Here is an 18,882-nt window from a genome sequence, read left to right as displayed (position 1 = left end):
AGCAGTTTTGATTAGATTTTTAGCAAAGTGGAACTGGTGGAACTGCCACTTTGACATTATGAATTCGTGGCCTACCTTTATTTTGGAGAAGACAAATGAGCAATGACAGGCTTTCAGCTGGGCCTCCAGTCTCTCAAGGCTCAATATCTGCTTGCTGGAAAAAGGAAATGCTGTTAGTGTCAAGACCGCAACTTATATACAAGATGAATGCGAGGCAGATCTCACTAGATTAGACATCAATCTGCTTCAGTCAATTTAGTGACAAAAAGATGATGCAAGTGCAACGCCCTAACAACACTGGTGATGTTTTGAATAGATGATTTATTTTCTAGCACCCAAAAATCTACATGATTCAAATAGGACCTTGCCTTTTGGCCGTAATAATTTTTTTGGCCAGTGTTCTCTTTAAAGCCAAATATGAGAAGACACATTTTAGAAGAGTAAATATAATCTTGTTGAGTCATGGTTCAGCCCTGCAGGTTGATGTGACCGTCTGTCCTTACCTCTCAGAGTCGAGCTGCTCCTGGATGTGGCTGTGAAAGAGGCGGAGAAAGCGGAGGGCTGTGGGGGCCTTCACCTTCCAGTAGAGTTTCTCCATGATGATCTTCTCCATCCTCATCATGTCAGACACCGTAAAGCGATTCTGACTGATGCGGATCAGGTCGTTGGCCAGAGGGACATTCTTCTCCTCTTCTGCGGACTTCACTGCAATGTAGAAGCAGCACAGGCCCACACAGGACAGGTGCTTTGGCTGAATCTGTGGAGGACAGGGAAAGGAAATTAGATTATAGAACAACCTTTATTGTTTTAGCAAACTGGAACTTACTATTAGGGCATGAATGTATTTACAAACCTTCATTACAGAGAGGAATCGATCTAGCAAGCTGATAGCCAGGGAGAAGGTCTCAGAGCTGAAACCAAAGAACCTGGTCAGAGAGAGCAGGTCTTTCACTTCCAGCTCCCTCAGTCTGGTGGTCATCCTGAGGCCATTGTCCTGGGAGCCCTCAATGAGCCTCAAGCCGCTCAGCTTTGGTTGGTATCGGCCCTCCAGATCCGTCAGGGCCTTCAGCTGAACTGCAAAGGACTGTGCTCCGGGTCCTGTCACTGTGTCGATCATCTGTTCATGTAGGGGAAATAGAGCTAAATAATACTGACTAAAATCAAACTGAAACACATCATCTTTTAACATCAACAGACATCAAGTCTCACAACTTAGAATGCGACAAGATTGTGTTTAAAGAAAAACTTTAAAAATGTATGGAATACATTTTAACCAGATACTTAACTACCTATTGGCCCTTACTTTTACAATATAGGCGTTTCTAATGCGCATGTCTACAGATGCTTTAATAAGACATTGTGTTGGGCGATGTCGTCTCTAACCATTTCAATCTGCTGTAACTGTGAATATATGTTAAAAGTTTGCATTTGTAAACTAAGACCAGAAAAAGACAGCACTTACACAATATTGAGACAACCAAACCCCATATTCCATCTAGCCTTTTATGGTGTATCAATAAATCGGCACCAAATGTCAACTCTCTGATGTAATTTATATTATGGCTCAATGGGGGGAGGAAAATATATAAAACAATAAATAAAATCCAATATATGTATGGACCCAACATATAGTGTCTACAGTGTCAGCTGCACTTCAATAAGAAAATGGTTAAACACACTTCAGCTTATACAAATAGTGTAGTTCACCAACAACAACAGACTTGGTTAAGGGCGTAAGTTATGCATTGCTCAGGAGTAACGTTATCTGAGTCATGGCAGTGTTTCCAAATTTGTCAGTCATCATGTAACAAGCCTTTCCCTAACAGCTGTCACTGAGCAGGACTCAACTGGACTGGACTGGTGGTGGTGGTGGTTACAACACACCATGGAAAGTTTCTCACAACTTGTAATAGCAATTCCTCACATTTAAGTTAATACAAGGTTCTTACAATATATAATTCATTCGGCTTGACAAACATGTTGGAAAGTCTGGGCACAACAGTCGGATTTATATCAAAAGGATCAGGCCTTGAATGAGGCAGGGCAGGACCATCGACATGTCGGGACATGTCCCTGCCATACTCACCAATGGAGAGCTAGCTAACACAGAGCCTGATGACAATAACAAAGCCAAGTGATATAACTCCTAAAATCCAATAACTGTGGCCAAAGCTATCAAGACACAGAACTGCGGGCATTAATCCAGTTTAACGTAGTGCTAAATGAAGGTAAAATGACAAACTCATCCGACGTTAACATGGTAACTATTAGCTACAACCGCTAACGTTAACATAACCGCTAGCGTTACATCCATTTTCATGTTCATAGCGTTACTTTAGTTTATTTTAAGCTACCGAGAGCTACATGTTTCAAGGCTTTAAATCCACAAATATCACTTTATGGTTAGTTAACATCATATAAATGGAAGATTAGTTAACGTTAACTTACCTTGAATCAAGTTACGCTGTCTTTATTATAACGAAAAATCAGCTGTGGAAAAAAAAACAACCTCCGCGCTCTTTAGATAAGCGAGTGAAAAGAGGTTTAAAACACAAGAATGTGTAAGTATGAACTTTCACTAAAGAAAGTTTTAAGCATAGGTTAATTTTTGCCTATGCACACCCCCTACCCTCGGCGTAAGGTGATGGGGAAAAGGGCCGTTCAGGTTTTAATGCAGGCATAAAACCAAGCCCATGCCCAAACATGCTGAGGTTTCATTGGCTATCGACGGATGACGCTGCTAGCTCTAAATCTCTATTGGATATACGTCCAGCCAGTCACAATGATATCCCGCCTTTTACAGGTTTAAGGGCCAATCGTAGTTAGGGAGGCGGGACATTGCGACCTACTGTGTCGCTTCTCTTACATTGGCAATAAAATAAAACAAATTCAGTAAAATTACGTTTACTTTTAACAATAAAGCAGAACAGACAACGATATAAATTACTACAGTTAATCACAGTGTGCGTCCAATAAAAGTGGCCAAGAGAGGGGGAGAAAACAACAAAAAACTTAAGCGAATTTTCTGGAAAACAGCAGCATTTCTTAAAATGTCATAGGCCAAACTTGAGAACACAATGCTTTCTCTTCTTAATAAATGGAGTCCGACTGACAGGTTTCTGGAACAATCTGTAAGAAACCTGAACCTGCTGAGACCACAGCCTATGTAGCGAACAAGCAACTTGTTTTATGTAGAACTTTTTAGTCTTTTCTGTCCAAAAGTGCAATTATAGAGCAAACAAGCATGTTTTCAATAAAGCAACTCTTTATTACACCAGGATATACAAATATGCAAGGGAGCCACACAGACCCACCATATTGATCGACTAACATTACTTGATTTAATCCTGAATTTATATACATCCAGGCCTTTTTTTCATTTTACAACAGCATATATAGTTTTATATATATATTATATATATAGTTTAAAACTATAAAAAAAACTTCTAACTAGATCTTTTTGACACCACATAAGGGCTGACAGACATGTTAGTATGACAGGGCACCATGTACAATGATTAAAGATAGTATTTTGTACTATGACTCATTTAAAGTGCTTATAATATAAATTATACAACATTTAACAGCAATATAATGTGACTTTTTTAAATATGTATTTCACAGTGTAAATTGTCATTAGTCAAAAACTACAAGCATAACAAGGCAGATGACAGAAGGTAGCACATGAAATACAAAAACTAAGATTTTGGCAATGTTAACACTTTTAGGAATGAAGGTTAGGAGCCATGCAGAGACCATGCTACAAAGCGCTGCTGAAAAGCTTAAAGGAGAGTTTAGTAGACATGGAAGACTTCAGGCTGACTCACGTCCAAGGATGCTGAGTGCATTTCTATAAAATTGTTATTTCACATTGTAAAAATAATACACTTGATTGTTAGTCTGAGATCTTTTGATGTGGTCAAGTCTTCTAATTCAAATTCCTTCCTGAGGTTAAGGAGCACGCAGATGGAAGACTAAAGAAGCTATGAAAAGGAAAGAAAAACCATGTCATTTATCTGAACAAGCAGCTCCACATATTCATTATGGTCACTAGAAAAATACATGAATAATTAAATGTGTGCAAACGATAAAGTTTAATAAGCATTTGTTATTGTTAAAAATAAAAACATGTGGCGTATGTGGACATTTGGTATGACATGACGACAACGGGTGCAATATGAAATGCTTTGAATCACACAAATGACTGATGTGACACGTAGTCCCAGAGAACTGAGAGAAATTAAGGGGAATGGGTCTAGCTGACCAACAGATGAACTGATGCTTTGTTCGGTTTTCCATTGTCATTATTTATTTTAATATAAATGAAGGCAAAATATTTAACTCACTTCCAGACTCACTCACTTTGCATAGAATAGTGTTTAATTATGTTACCTCAAACTACCAACAATTAAAAAACAATTATCAATATTTTTATATACATTATTAGACATTCTTTATTATAAAACAACTCTACTAGAGACCATTCAACTTGTGAATAACTGCATGTATAAATACACACAAATGCTTAGTCCATGTTAATACAATAACATAACTCACAACCACCAGTTCAGTTAAGTCAGTAACCGCAAGTCTCCTGTTTCCAATACGTTTTGTCAGTGTCTCACTGAGAAACAGAGACTTAAAATTACAACAGGAGATGAACACACATTCATGGCAAGAACATAAAACAACACAAGCTACATGTTATGAAAACAGTCCATGGATTGTGTGTCTAGCAGAGTCAGCATTAGGGACAAATTAAATACACTGAGCAAAGCTACCTTTTTGATCCAAAAGTACACAGAGGCTTATAGCCATCACATTATTCAGGCTCACATACGTGCATAGTCACTGTGACACTATGTCCACACATACAGTGTCAGGAAGTATTGTCAGATATGACAGTTTCTTTTTTCCCATGCTGATGGCAGACACATTCCTGGTTACCCTGGATGTTTGATCCATAAATCAACTGAAAGGGGAAAAGAAATATGACAACATATGGGGGAAAAAAGAGGGATCTGAGGTATGGTAGAATTCAAAATAATAAATGAATGAAATGGGAATGCAACAGTATTTGGGTTGTCAGTCTAAGGCTACATTCAGAGTCACACTGGAAGCCCAACTTTTGCACAGCTAACCAACCATGACTGTACCACCAAAATTATTACAGTTGAGACGTGTTGAAATCACACTTCGGCCCTGTGTGGCTTTACACTGGCTTTATGCCTTTTGTGGGGTGAAAATGTGGTAATATTTTCATCCACATGGTGGGGCATTAAAGCCAGTACAAACTGACACCGATAGCGAACATTTCTGAAGGAACTAGGCTTTAATTTCATCACATTTGTTTCTATTTTACTAATCATTAAGATGCCTTTGTGATTGTGGATTTTCAAGGCTAATCTTGACCTTCTGTGTATATATGTTTTGAGCATACATAATCGATCCTGACATAAAATGTTTCCACCTGCAGAAATGATTACAGTTCTGCGTGGGACATCTGAGTGTCAACTGCGTTGCACATGGTGTGAGCATTGGTGAGACCAGTCAAATGTAAACAGAAATGCCCCTGCCCGAGATACAGTCTGGCAGGTCAGCCCGCAGAGAAATAACCATCAGGCCGTGTTATGCAAGCTGTGACCCTTCCTACTATGTCTGGGCACGCAGTGTCAGTCTGAATCTGTCCCTGTATCAGTTCCTGAGCCAACATGGCTTCTGGGAAGATAACACAATCTCATTAATCACACTGTTCGCCCCCCCCCCCCAATCAGCTCCACATAGACTGTCTTAGATGCATGTGTGACATTATTATCCCTAAATAGCCTGAGAGATCTTAGTGTTTTTACTGTTTAGTGGCATTAATGCTTGCTCTGACAACCATAGTGTGTGAATGAAAACATAAGCAGTAATACAAATCAAATGCATACAGAAAAGCAGACTTACTTCTTCTTGTCCTTGTCCTTCTTGAATGGTTGTGAGCAGCCCTGGAGTGCCTGTCCCATCAGAGTCTCAGCTGCCACCTTTCTTCTGTTGAAGGCATTCATCTCCTCCTCCAGTTCTCGTCTTTTCTCCTCCAGATTCTTTTCTCATCCTGGTGCATGCGCTTCAGCTGCTCAAACCTCTCATGAAGCTAGAGATGACGATGATGGTGGGACAGGTCACAATGTGACACAAACCAAATATGGTGTATTTTCAATGAGCAGTTATTGTATAATGTTAATCCTCACCTCTTTTTCCTTTTCTTTCAGCTCTGCTTCAGTCTCCTTCACTTTGTTGACAAACATCTGTCTCATTTCTTCCTCTTTGCGCTGCAGATCCACCAGGAACTCCTTCCTCTTAGCTTCGTACGTCTCCTGAAGGCTGAAAATCAGTGTAAAAGCAATGCTCAGGATTAGTATCCAGATGCTGGTTGCTCCAGCTGTTTATAAGTTCAAACTTAGCTTAGTGGTAACATAGCAATTTTTACGAGGTAGGGATTAATGCATCACAAAATGGGTTGCACACCAGAAACTAGCTTGAAATGAGCTATAACTAAGCGATTAAGAAGTCTATTATGGTTTTCAGTCATCCAGGTCAGTTATCGAAGGAAAGTTAAAATCCAGGGCTTATGGACTTGTTTGAAGATACTCAGACGTTTCGGCTCTTATCTGAGAGGCTTCTTCAGTTCTGACTGACTGTCAGGGAATCCCAGCTATTTAACCTCTGTGGGGTCACTGTCAAGATAATCGAAACCTCTTGGTTCAAGCTTAAGAAGGACTTTACAAATATTGATTTATAAACAGTTGGTTCAACCTAACACTCTTAACTCCATCTGACATATACCCAACACATTATCTGTCATTTCATGAACACAGGCACTGGGTTAACTGTAGTTTCTCTCCAATATTAGGGAGATGGTGTTGCTTATCTCCAGATGAATTTATGAAGGCACTAAAAGCTTCAGATGAGACAAAAATATAACCAAATACATTAATTAATTATACTGCTCGTTAAATAATTAAAACAGAGTCTAAAGAGACACATAAAGCTTTACACTTTCCTTTAAGATCCTATCAGTTGGTAAATAAGAGAAAAGCCTTTTTATTTTTCCTTTACCTCCTATAAATTACAAATGTTTTAATCTTCTATTTATCTTTCACGACTTAGTTTTATTTTTCAACTTCTTAGTTTTCTAATTCGTTTTGGTCATTTAATGATTTATCTATTTCCCATTTTCCTCATACTTGAGATGGATTTGTCCATGTATTGTCCAGAGGAGAATTTGGTCCAGGGTGGGAGTGTGTGTGTCTTTGATTTGATTTGATAAAGATGATGAAAGACAGATTTATATAGTGTTCAGATGGCATTAATTAAATTACATCTCACCAAATCATATAAAACATCAACATATTGTTTATCAATATAGTCATTTATCAGCATGGTTTTAGCATCATATGAGAGCAAGACTTTCTTTTGGCTGCCCAGATGCATTACCTCACTGCTATCCCTAATTTCACCTGAACGACTGGCTGTCCGGGTCTGTGTCCTTGAAGCCCATCTCTTCCAGCTTGCAGCGACGGTAAAGCTCATAGTGCCGAGCGTGCGTTTGCTCTCGGAGATCCTCCATGTTCACACGCAGTAGCATCTCCCTCAGCTTCACAAAATCACAATGGTTTTCATTCTCCACTAGAACGAAAAAAAGAAAAAGAATCCTGGGAATTTAACCTTTTGCACTCATTTATGATGCACTTCCTGAAAATATTCAATGGCAACTCAGTGCCTACTGTGCTCAGCAAAAACAGAGAAGTATATTTATATTGAAACTGAAAAAACAATAATGGTTCAGCAGCAGCCATCTGACTAAACAACTCTACTGTTTGGGGGACTTTTAGGATGCATGTCAGAGGACTCACCCTGTACTGATCCCCAGGGGTACAATCGTGCTTTCACCATCTTATTTCCTACTTTAACGTCTTCTACGCTTCCAACCACGGCAAAGGGAAGATGAGTCTGTAACATAAAGTACTGATACAATAAACTGACACAATATGTTAGAAAAATAGCACTTCTGTTGTCATAAGCAGGATCTATTTTACAACATGATTCCAAATATATGTCAATTATTCAAATTGTGAACTTGAATCTTTTACTGTGCTACTTCAATTATTGACTATATTTCCTACCTTTCCTATAACATCAATCATAAAATGGTGGCATGATAATCAGACTTAAATTAATTATTCTATTACTACTATATTACTACATAGCTGATATTTCTATTCTGTTTGAATTGCTGAAAAATGTCAGATCTGGGCAGAAATTCAGAAGGCTTAACTAATAAAATGCCCCAATAAGTGCTACAATACCAAAGGATGGGTAGAGGCTTGGTAAAAACACAATAGTGGAGAAAGTGACAATGCGTATTACCTTGTAAAATACATAGAGTACATGTAATGTATTATATGTGTGTGTCTGTGTGTTTCTAGGACTCACATTCATGGAGGAGTTGATCTCTGCGACAGCTTCATCCTCTGTAGGGAACTGATAAATCTGCACTCCATTACTGACCAGCTCACTCATAATCTTGATCTTTAATTTGTCCAGTTCACTCTTGGATACCGTGTCTGCCTTTGCAATAACAGGGATGATGTTTACCTGCGTGAAAAAATACAGTGTGAGTGACAGACTGAGGGACGAGTCACATTAACTGCTGAAATACAGAGAGACTAGATTCTGTTGTCACCTTGCTGTCCAGTTTCTTCATTGTGACAAGATCGAGGGACTTTAGGAGTGTCCGGTGGGAGCGATGAAATACAGGCAGATGTGGATTCGTGTGTCATGGCAGTTAAACAAGGAGCGTTTTATTTTTAGCTCCTCTTCAAGGTACTTTTCAAACTGGGCATCGATGTACTCAAGAATGGGTTTATAGCTGCACAGAAAGACAGCACAGACACAAAAGATGAGGGCTCATTATGTTATCCTTACATGTATGAACAGTAAACTTTACATCGCTGTCCTTGTTGTTTGAGAGGCAAGTTAGTATCCTAGTTACAAACTCTGCAACTACAGTTTGCGGCCAAGAATGCCTGTTTTTTCTTTTTTTACTCCCCACTGTTGGAGCACTCAAATGTCTATTGAGATTGCATTAGTTCAACCAGTCACTTCCATATTATCTTTCCTCCCTCCCAGTTCACATGCCAGAAACAGGCCAGATCTCTTCCTCAGTTCCATACTGTGTAAGTGTGTTGGCTGAAGTAAGAGGGGGAAATGATTAATAGCTGGAGGTGATTTAACCAAGACATTTTTATGGCTAGTTATCTGAATTTTTAAATATCTGTATCAAAACAGAACTGAAGATTAATGTCACACATTTTCGATCATTTTCCTCCCTGTTGCAGGACAATAGTGGACTAAAATAATTTGTACCTTTCTTCTTTGTTGATCTGGTCTCCAAACCCTACAGTGTGCACAATGGTCAGCTTGAGGTTGACATTGCTCTCCTGCAGCTCATATGTTTGTGGGTGTAGCTGTACCTCACTCCCATAGTGGCTGGCTTCCTCATTTTCAAATGTCGTATTGAAAAGAGTGTTCATTAATGTTGACTTGCCTATTCCTGTCTCACCTAAAAAAGAAGAAGAAAAAAAGAGAAGAGAAAATGACACATTGTGAACAGGGATGAGGAAAAGACTAGGTGACGCATTAATGCTCCAAATTCCACATTAACAGCACTAACTTTGGAGTATGAACTCCTCCTGGGTTCAGACATACCTACACAGAGGATGTTGAAGCAGAATCCCTGTGCAACTGATTTGCTGACCAACTGATCTGGAAAACTGTCAAACCCCACGTGGCCTCCGAGCTCCAGGATTCGCTTTTCTTCATTCTGAGGTATTTGGAAACAGACAGAGTGAAGAATATATTGGAATAAATGACTTGCATTTCAGACAAATCTCATGATAGGAAACAACAACAACAAAAATAAAAATAAATGGTGGGGTTAAATAAGCCCTTCTGCCAGATCCCATCCACACAATCTGCTTTCAAGTTTAAAAGCACTCTTTGCACACTGAATAGTCAGACCCATGAAAAGGTTCTGTGTCAATATCATAAACCAAATTCCTCTGACAACAAAAAACTAAGATAATCATTTGAGTTGTGCAGCCCTGACGTCAAACATTACATTGTGTGTCTTGTGACTGTATTATGAAGCTTTAAATTAGTATAGTATTACTTAATGAGTTAATAACTTTAAGGCTGCCTCCATAATGGTTTGTGATTTAAGTACGCTTTTATTTAGGGCTGAAACTAACAATTATTTTCATTGCCTGGCAATTCTTTTTGATTAATAGATTAATCATTGACTCTTAAAGGTCAGAAAACAATTTTTAAAAATCTATCACAACTTTTTCAGAGCCCACAGTTTCCTCTTCAGATTGCTTGTATGCTCAATCAAGTATAGATAACAAAAATATATATGTAATATAAAACTGAAATAAAAGCATCACATTTAAGACAAAATATTTTGCTTGATAAATTACTAGCTTGATAACAGTTAACTGGTTATCAATAGTTGTTTTTATTTCAAACTGATCATTAGTGATTAACAATTGTTGTAGCACTACCATGTTTCAAGCCTGAGACTCAAACAAAAAACACGACTAAACTCACTGCACAGATTTTCCAACAGTCAAGTTGTCTATACTTTCCATTGTCATTACTGTAAATGCATTAAGGCATTTAAATCTGTACATAATAATGCACACTATATAGAATGCATTTTGCCCTGGCTATATAGGCTGGGAGATGGTTCATATATATCAGATTCACCATGGGATGCTGGCATCTTGCAAAAAGGCTCAACATGAGGACCAGGATGTGTTCAATACAACAATCATCCGTTTCTGCCCCTCTCTCTTCACACACACCAACAAAGAGCTCTTTATCTAGATGTTATTTCACAGGGTGGGAGGATATCCAAGCTGCTGGCTGCCCTGGTACCCATAACACCCCTTCGCAGTTAGACAAACACTCACACAACTTAACTTAACAAAGTCTGGTATCCTTTGCAATGCATCCTGTAAGCAGACTAAACACAAGGCACGTAATGTACCTTAAGTTATGATGGCTTTTTAATTAACACGTTGCCACGAATAAAACGTTTGGCTGATACACAGGCTACTAATATATTTTCGCTGTGCAGTGCGATGCTGAACCTTGCTAGCTAAGTTACCACTTGAAGAGCTGCTACTTATGTTTATCCTCTTAACTTGGTCTCTCTTACTGCCTGCTGTCCTGGGTTTCATGCAAGTGCTCGGTCCCTTCGTCCTGTCAGTTCAGCACCAGGGGCCGTGTACACCTGTCAGAGGTGTCGATTTGGTAAACAGCAAAGTATTGATGCGCTGTTTCATGCTGGACAGTTGGATGTGCGCTTTTTTCTGCATGTCCACAGTGCGACGATGCATAATTTGTAGTGACTCAACCGTAGCTGAAAATCCGTCTTTGGACAATCTTCCTTAACACCGCAGCGATGGTGCTGCATATTAGGCACACTCTCATCACCTTGCTCTCACGTACACCTGAATGCTACGGGTAAGTTAGCTAGTTTAATTCCTATGTATACTCTGAAGACACAATGTCATTAGTCACTGCAGGCCCGCAAACAGTAGATCATCATACTCACAGCGATAACATCTCCCTCATTGGCCGCCATCGTCACAAGTGTCTGTGGAATGATCTGTCTGCAGCCAGACCTGCTCTCCACATCTAACAGGGACAGACTCACTCCTTTCAATATGGCCACTTGGAGGCAACACCCCCTCGGTGCTGGAGGGCGACATTACAACAACTCTATACAGCTTTAGCCATTTAGTGCAAGCTCTATCAGTTGTTTTGTTTTTTTTTTTTTTTTTACTCAAGCATTATTCAGATACCTGCTTTGACAGACAGGCCCCTGGTTTGTATCTGTTGCTATGTGAAATGAGCAGAAACCGTTGTATAGTATTAACGTGTCTCTCCATTTAGGGCTGGGCAATAAAAACAATAATGATAATTATGGCAATATAATTTTCCTCAATAACAATATAATAAATGTTCAATATATCGTCAATTAATGTTTAATTCATTTGAATCACAAACTAATTAGCACATAATTTTTCTATTAAAATATATATAAAAAAAGATTTACTAATCATATTTTTTGAAAAAAGATTTTATCAGAATAGTTCTGAATGTTCTGCCTTAGATTTGTGAAGTGATCCACAGTTTGTCATCAAGCATTTGTTCTGGCCAGAAAGAAAAGTTTAACCACAATTGACTTGCACTCAGGAGCATAAATCTGCCTTTAAAGAAATAATGATTTGATTTATTGTGATAATTATCGATGTCAAATGAGATCGTGATAACATTTTTGGCCATATCGCCCAGCCCTATCTCCATTTCAGTTCTATGAAGAACCACTGTCAATGCAGTGTGACAGCAAGAGTACCACTTTAAAAAAGCATTTCATGTGGGTCCCCTACATCCACGGTCCAAGTTCATTAACACACTAGAGATGTCTCCCACCAACGCAAACCCGGTGACAGAGGAACTCAACTGCGCAGCACTGTTACAAGTAAGGAAATTATTTATTTATTTGACAATTAGTGCTTAATTTTTAAGACAAAATATATACTGACTGGCAGACCACAGTATGTGCAACTGCAACACTGTGTGTCAGACAGCATGGTCAGCAACACCAGGGCCCTGCAGGGGACAGTCCTCTCTCCCTTCCTCTTCACCATCTACACCACAGACTTCAACTACCACACAGAGTCCTGCCATCTTCAGAAGTTTTCTGATGACTCTGCTGTGGTTGGATGTGTCAGCAAGGGTGACGAGGCTGACTACAGGACTGTGGTGGGGGACTTTGTCACATGGTGCGAGCAGAACCACCAACAGCTCAACGTGACCTTGGTGCCATGGATCAAAGGAGATCCAAGGCACCAGTGACCCTGTTTCCATCCAGGGGATCAGTGTGGAATTGTGGAGGATTACAAATACCTGGAGTGCACATTGACAAAAAATGGACTGGGCCAAGAACACTCAAGCCCTTTACAGGAAGGGCCAAAGCCATCTCTATTTTCTGAGGAAGCTGAGGTCCTTCAACATTTGCAGGCCGATGCTGAGGATGTTTTATGAGTCTGTGGTGGCCAATGCTATCCTATTTGCTGTTGCATGCTGGGGCAGCAGGTTGAGGGTAGTGGACGCCAACAGACTCAACAAACCGATCCACAAGGCCAGTGACGTTGTGGGGGTGGAGCAGGACTCTCTGTCTGTGGTGTCAGAGAGGAGGATGCTGCTGTCCAAACTACATGTCATCTTGGACAATGTCTCCCACCCACTCCATGACGTGCTGCTCAAACACAGGAACACTTTCAGTGCAAGACTCATTCCCCCAAAATGCACCACAGAGCGCCACAGGAAGTCATTCCTGCCTGTGGCCATCAAACTTTATAACTCCTCCCTTTAAGATGTCTATGAAGATTCTCAGTCATCCAGGTCATAGTTATCCAACGAAGGTTAAAATCATGGGCAACTGTCCAGTTGGTCAGTTATTAAATTAGACCTTATTACCTATTTTCTGTCCAATATTACCAGTTTAATAATTAATGTTCTCTGATGCTGTTTATTCACTAGTACTTTTTGTTTCACCATAATAATTCTTAATAATGTAAATATTGTACATACCCACAATCCTTTATATTTGTCTTTATATTTTATATGTATACTCTTATATTTATATACTCTTTATCTATCTACCTTGACAAGTGTGTAATTGTGACAAAGAATTTCCCCTTGGGGATCAATGAAGTATGAGCTAAATATTAACTGTTGGGAGACGGGACAGAAAGGACCCAAACGCAACGCTCAGAGGGAAGGAGGTTTTATTGAGGGTTCACGGAGGGGGCTAGGGAAGAGGTGAGGGAGGAGAGGTGGACGCGAGTATGGTGCGACGCAAGGATGGTGTGGAGAACCGGGGTTAAATACAGGCAGGGATGAGGTTGATTACTGGCAGGTGTGGCAGGCTGACGAGGTGGTGATGAGGTGCAGGTGCAGGTAGCTGGCTGGGCTCAGGAGCCGAGGGAGAGAGGAGGAGAACACAGGGAGGCAGGCAGAGCAAAACAATGGGTGAAATAAAGTGAGAAAAAAAAAAAGGGAAACCAGGACACTCACCGTCTGCTGGGCTGTCCCCACAACATTATCAGCTACATGCATTAGTAATAGCCTATAATAACTTAACAGAAGCATCTGACAGGGTCCATTCTGCTGCCCAAGAATTAATATTGATAGCATAGTAAGTAAACTTTATAATGTGACATAATATTAATGAAATAACAAAGTCTTATACAACAATTGCATTTCTGTACTAAACTAAACTCAATTCTACTCTAGTATAATTTTATAATATTTGACTCTTATTTTTTTATATGGCCATTTTCTTTTCTCTACGTGTGTTTTTTTTTTAGCAGGTTTGACATTGATCCACTAGTCACGAAACAAAACAGAGAGTCTGCACTGCCCCTGTACACAGGCAGAGCCATAATAAAAAACTGGTGGATTTTATTTGAAGAGGCGCCGGAAGCAGCAGGTTGGCGGAGGACAACAGAGAGGGGAGCACGGACAGCGATGGGATTATCCCTCCGGGTTTAATTTAAACTATCTGTTCTATCTTTTCACATTTTCACAGGACAAAATGGCTTTGACCCAAGAATCTATTTTGTCTTTTTTACTGGAGCACGGAGGCAGAGTGAAGAACTCGGAGCTGCTGAACAATTTCAGGAGTCAAATCAGCTGCAGTGATCCCGCGGAAAAGCAGCACAATAGGGACCTTTTCAAGAAGTTGGTGAACAGCGTCGCTGTGGTCAAACAGATCGACGAGGTAAAGTTTGTAGTTGTGAAAAAACGGTACCAGGACTTTGTTAAGGAGGATTCGCAAGATGCCTCGCAGAAAACGCAGATGGATGACAGTTTCTCGAGCCAAAACGCGAGCTTTTCGTACACGTCTCCTCAGCGAGCCGAGTCAGCCAGGATGATTTATTCTGACCTTGAGAACAATAATGTGTACTACCCCTCAAAGTATTATAGCAATGCCATGCATACGTCTGTGGGGAGTATGCAGGAAAGGGGGCCATTATCAATGAATAATAGTACGGACACAATTAAAGTCCTCAACATCTCCGGAGATCAGGCGAGCAGAGCGAGGAAATCTGGAGCTGTGTTCGCTGTCATAGCAGTAAAATCCCCACAGAGAGACTCTGCACCAGCAACACAGAAGGGATTACTCTCCCAAGTGCATCAGCAGAAAACTTCACACAAACCAGTCACGTTAGCAACCAAAGTTTCTGCACCAGCAGTGACAACTGTGAACCTTCCAGCTTGCAAGAAGGACTCACTAAGTGACTCTCAATGTTGGAAAAACAGACAGACAGAGGACATGCAACCCCAGTCTGTACCCAGGTGAGGCCCCAAAACAAGACCACAAGACAGGGAGATGATGCAAAGTACTCAGAACCTGTGCCTCTGCAGCCATTAGCTCATGAGTGGTTGGTGAAGTGTGCTGCTGGACTGTGGGGACAGATCTATGGGTTGCTTCTGCAGGACACACGGTTAGCACAGAGGAAAGACTTTATGTCAGGTTTCACGGCACTGCACTGGGCTGCCAAGGACGGCAACAGCGAGATGATCCATAAGCTCATGGATATCTCCAGGAAAAAAGGCACTTACGTTAACGTAAACAGCAAAGCACACGGAGGATACACACCTTTGCACATCGCAGCCATACACGGCCATACTGAAGTCATGGTTTTGCTCGTGGAAAGGTATGGGGCCAATGTAAACCAAAGAGATAATGATGGCAAAAAGGCCTTCCACTACCTGGGCAGAGGTGTGCCAGCTGAGGTCAGAGCACTTTTGGGAGGACTGCAGCAGACCAAGGACAGGGAGAAGACAGAAGATGGAGAATACAGAGAGCACCCAAAAGGCTTCAACACTATCAGTAAACTGTTCCAGCCTCACATAGGGAAGAAACAAAAGACAACAACTAAGTTTGCTCATGACTGGTGAGAAGGACTTGGATCACAAAAGAAGCTGTGAGATGGACACTATCAAAATAGTAAGAGATCATACTGTCAGTTTGTATATTATGTTAATATAAAACAACTTAAGCTCTTAATGTCTATAACTGAATCACAAAAGTGTAGTTTCTCAGTACCTATTGCATGCTTTAGCTCTCTTGTACAGTGTATCACTGTTGGGTGTACTATTTATGAATGGTATTTATGATTTTATTGTATTTTTTTCTTTTGTTGAACTCAGTGTATTAACATTGCTATTTTTAACCCACTAAATTTATTTTTCTTGCTAACAACACACACAATCAGTGATAGTCATACATATTTTCATCACCTAATGTGTAATAAATCTTTGGAATTTGCCTCTTCATGACCCGTGATGATTGGTGAAGTATGAGGAAATATGAAAACAGACCACACCTGGGAAACAGTTGCTATCAACACATGGTGCCATTGTGCACGGCAGATGATATACTTATGATATTCTGATCATCGAAATCGAATCTGTTAAAGTTCTTCAAAGCCAACAGAGTGTAGAGAAAACATTAGATACTGTTGTAGAAAAAAACAATGGTAGGTTTTAACCTTCAAATTTTGAAAAAGCTTCCTCTCAACTTCAGTCAAAGCGAAGGGGAACTTTGTGGGACCAGTTATGCAAATCAGGCAACTTGACAGGGGGGTGGAATGTCTCCTTTTTCAATCTCTTTGTGAACTTGAGCTGTAATGGATGAGAAAGGCCTCCTTTTGTGGGACAACATGGGCTTCATTCTCTGGACGTGGTAAAAGAAAAAAAAGAGTCATAAGTAGGACATTCTAGGCCATGCACTCAATGCCCCACAGTTAACGAACATTTTAGTATCAATTAGAAAGGAGGTCAGCCAAATACGTTTGACATGATTTCTCTCAACTGCAAAAGAGAAGCCAAAGAGGACTAAAGAGTGTTGTGTAATTCATATGGTAAAGAAATAAACCTGAAATGGAAAACTAACAACCATTCAAACACATTTTAATGCTCATGTTGTCATGAAGGAATGAATCACCTTCTTATCCCAGATCATACATACATACATCTAAAACAGCACTAAACTCACTACACAACACAATTTTTTTTACCTTAACTGACCCAGAGAAAACCAGTCCCTGATGACATGAAAAGAGTTGGAGCTCAGACAATGAAGCCATAAGCAAAACAGTGCCAGAACAATGTCCTTTGTCTTGATATCTGGAAATGAAGCTGCTTGCATAATGATCCTGACAAAGGACAGCTGCACTCGCAACTATGCAACAAAGCAGCCTGCATTACGTGTTAAATCTCACCACAAAACCTTATTTAATACTGCAAGAAAAGGGAATGATCATAAAAGGAAATCTACCAGGGAAAGACTTCCTATGTCTCATGCAAACATCAAAGATTTTCCAACAATACTGTGGTGTGGTCCAGGTCTTGTATAATATCCTGTCAGTACCCAGTACAAAATGGTACCTACATTTTTTTGTAAACAAATAGCTACTTCAAAACAGTTTAATGTGCAAATTAGTATATATTATTAGTATACGTTGTGGAGCTGACATGGCTACAACCTAAATTTAAAGCCCAGCAAGTGGCCCCCAGAGATTAATTACCCTTCATAATATTAAAGTGTTGGATGGCACAAGCAACATCGTTTTGCTATTTTTAGAACTTTGGGAACACTGGTCCTGTATTACAGGAAAACCACACAACCAATGAAATGGATCATCCACACAAATCAAATATTAAATAAATGGTAATGTTATTCAACTGACAACCCTGACACCCACTGTACAAAAAGCTGTATGCTGCTGACATTGTATTGGGGTATTTTACTGAGGGCAAATTACAGCTATTTCCACCACACAACAAGAGCGCTGCTTTGTATAGCTGACAAGAGTTTATTGTCCTATCTTAGGTAAATTTAGTTTTTCGATGGTTGACTATTACTGGACAGACCAACTCTTTTTGGTAATTTCTGCACTTTGAGTCTCTACCACCGTTTTTTGTTTGTCTCAGATCTTCATATTTCAGGCCAGTAGAGGGCAGGGCATGCTAATATAATCATTACAGTTTAAATAGTCACTAAATCACTCCTGCAAAGAGGTTTATTTTAGCTTTTCATTTCACTGATGCTACTTTTTCATCGAGTAAGAAGACCTTTAATGGTAACTGGTCCATGTGAATATTTGTTTAAAGGTTGCAAAGTACAAAAGCACAGTTTAAATAAGATAATGTGTAATATGAGCTTGATGCAAAAAAGGTTTAATTTTATTGTGCAGCCACTAAAACTGGCTGAAAAAATAAGATCAATGTCATGATGATGTTAGTAAGACAATTCTTTTCCAATAGATAAAATCACATAAAATCACCAAACTGATATTCACCGAAACAAACACTCTTGAATAAAAAATTATGTATTTTGATTGTTTTATGGATAATTTTCTTTAAATAATTTATTTGGACAACAAAATTGTGTAAAACTATAACATGCAATTACACTGAAAGCTCATTAATGAGATGTTACAGTGCCCAACTACCAACCAAGTGGGAAAATGTAGCAGTGTGTGCCTTTCCACACACCTCAGCATCAAATTAGTCCTGCAAAGTGCTGTCTGGTCGTTTACTGGAAACCCAAAGGTGAACAAGCCAAACTCAAAAGTACTATACTATATACTATTCTGTAGTTTGGCACAACTAAATATTATATATAAGCACACTGTAATGTGCACATTGTCACATTTGACAAGGCAAGGCAAGTTTATTTGTATAGCACATTTC

At 39.7% G+C, this 18,882-nt stretch overlaps 2 protein-coding genes and 1 pseudogene across 2 annotated transcripts; 1 reads left to right on the top strand and 2 right to left on the bottom strand.

Annotated features, from left to right (window-relative positions):
- Positions 1–75: 75 nt before the first annotated feature.
- ccng1 (cyclin G1) lies at positions 76–2,670 on the bottom strand (the record flags this gene model as incomplete). The annotated part of the gene is given in 4 exon segments (XM_038698457.1): positions 76–154; positions 504–757; positions 854–1,117; positions 2,449–2,670. Coding segments are annotated over 3 exon segments (597 nt in total), but the record flags the coding sequence as incomplete, so codon positions are not given.
- Positions 2,671–4,286: 1,616 nt separating this feature from the next.
- Positions 4,287–11,692, bottom strand: LOC119887929 (annotated as a pseudogene).
- A 2,502-nt stretch (positions 11,693–14,194) lies between these two features.
- Positions 14,195–16,459, top strand: sowahab (sosondowah ankyrin repeat domain family member Ab). Its single transcript, XM_038698458.1, has 2 exons — positions 14,195–14,314; positions 14,487–16,459. Exon 2 carries the CDS (start codon positions 15,427–15,429, stop codon positions 16,081–16,083), a length of 657 nt encoding a protein of 218 aa, XP_038554386.1. The 5' UTR covers positions 14,195–14,314; positions 14,487–15,426; the 3' UTR covers positions 16,084–16,459.
- Positions 16,460–18,882: the final 2,423 nt, after the last annotated feature.

This window comes from Micropterus salmoides, unplaced genomic scaffold (assembly GCF_014851395.1).
Source record: "Micropterus salmoides isolate LMB-PRFRI ecotype aquatic unplaced genomic scaffold, ASM1485139v1 Ms_hic_scaffold_450, whole genome shotgun sequence".
In the NCBI taxonomy this organism is placed as follows: domain Eukaryota; kingdom Metazoa; phylum Chordata; class Actinopteri; order Centrarchiformes; family Centrarchidae; genus Micropterus; species Micropterus salmoides.
Note: the sequence above shows the minus strand (reverse complement) of the source record. Positions and strands in the feature narration are given on the sequence as shown.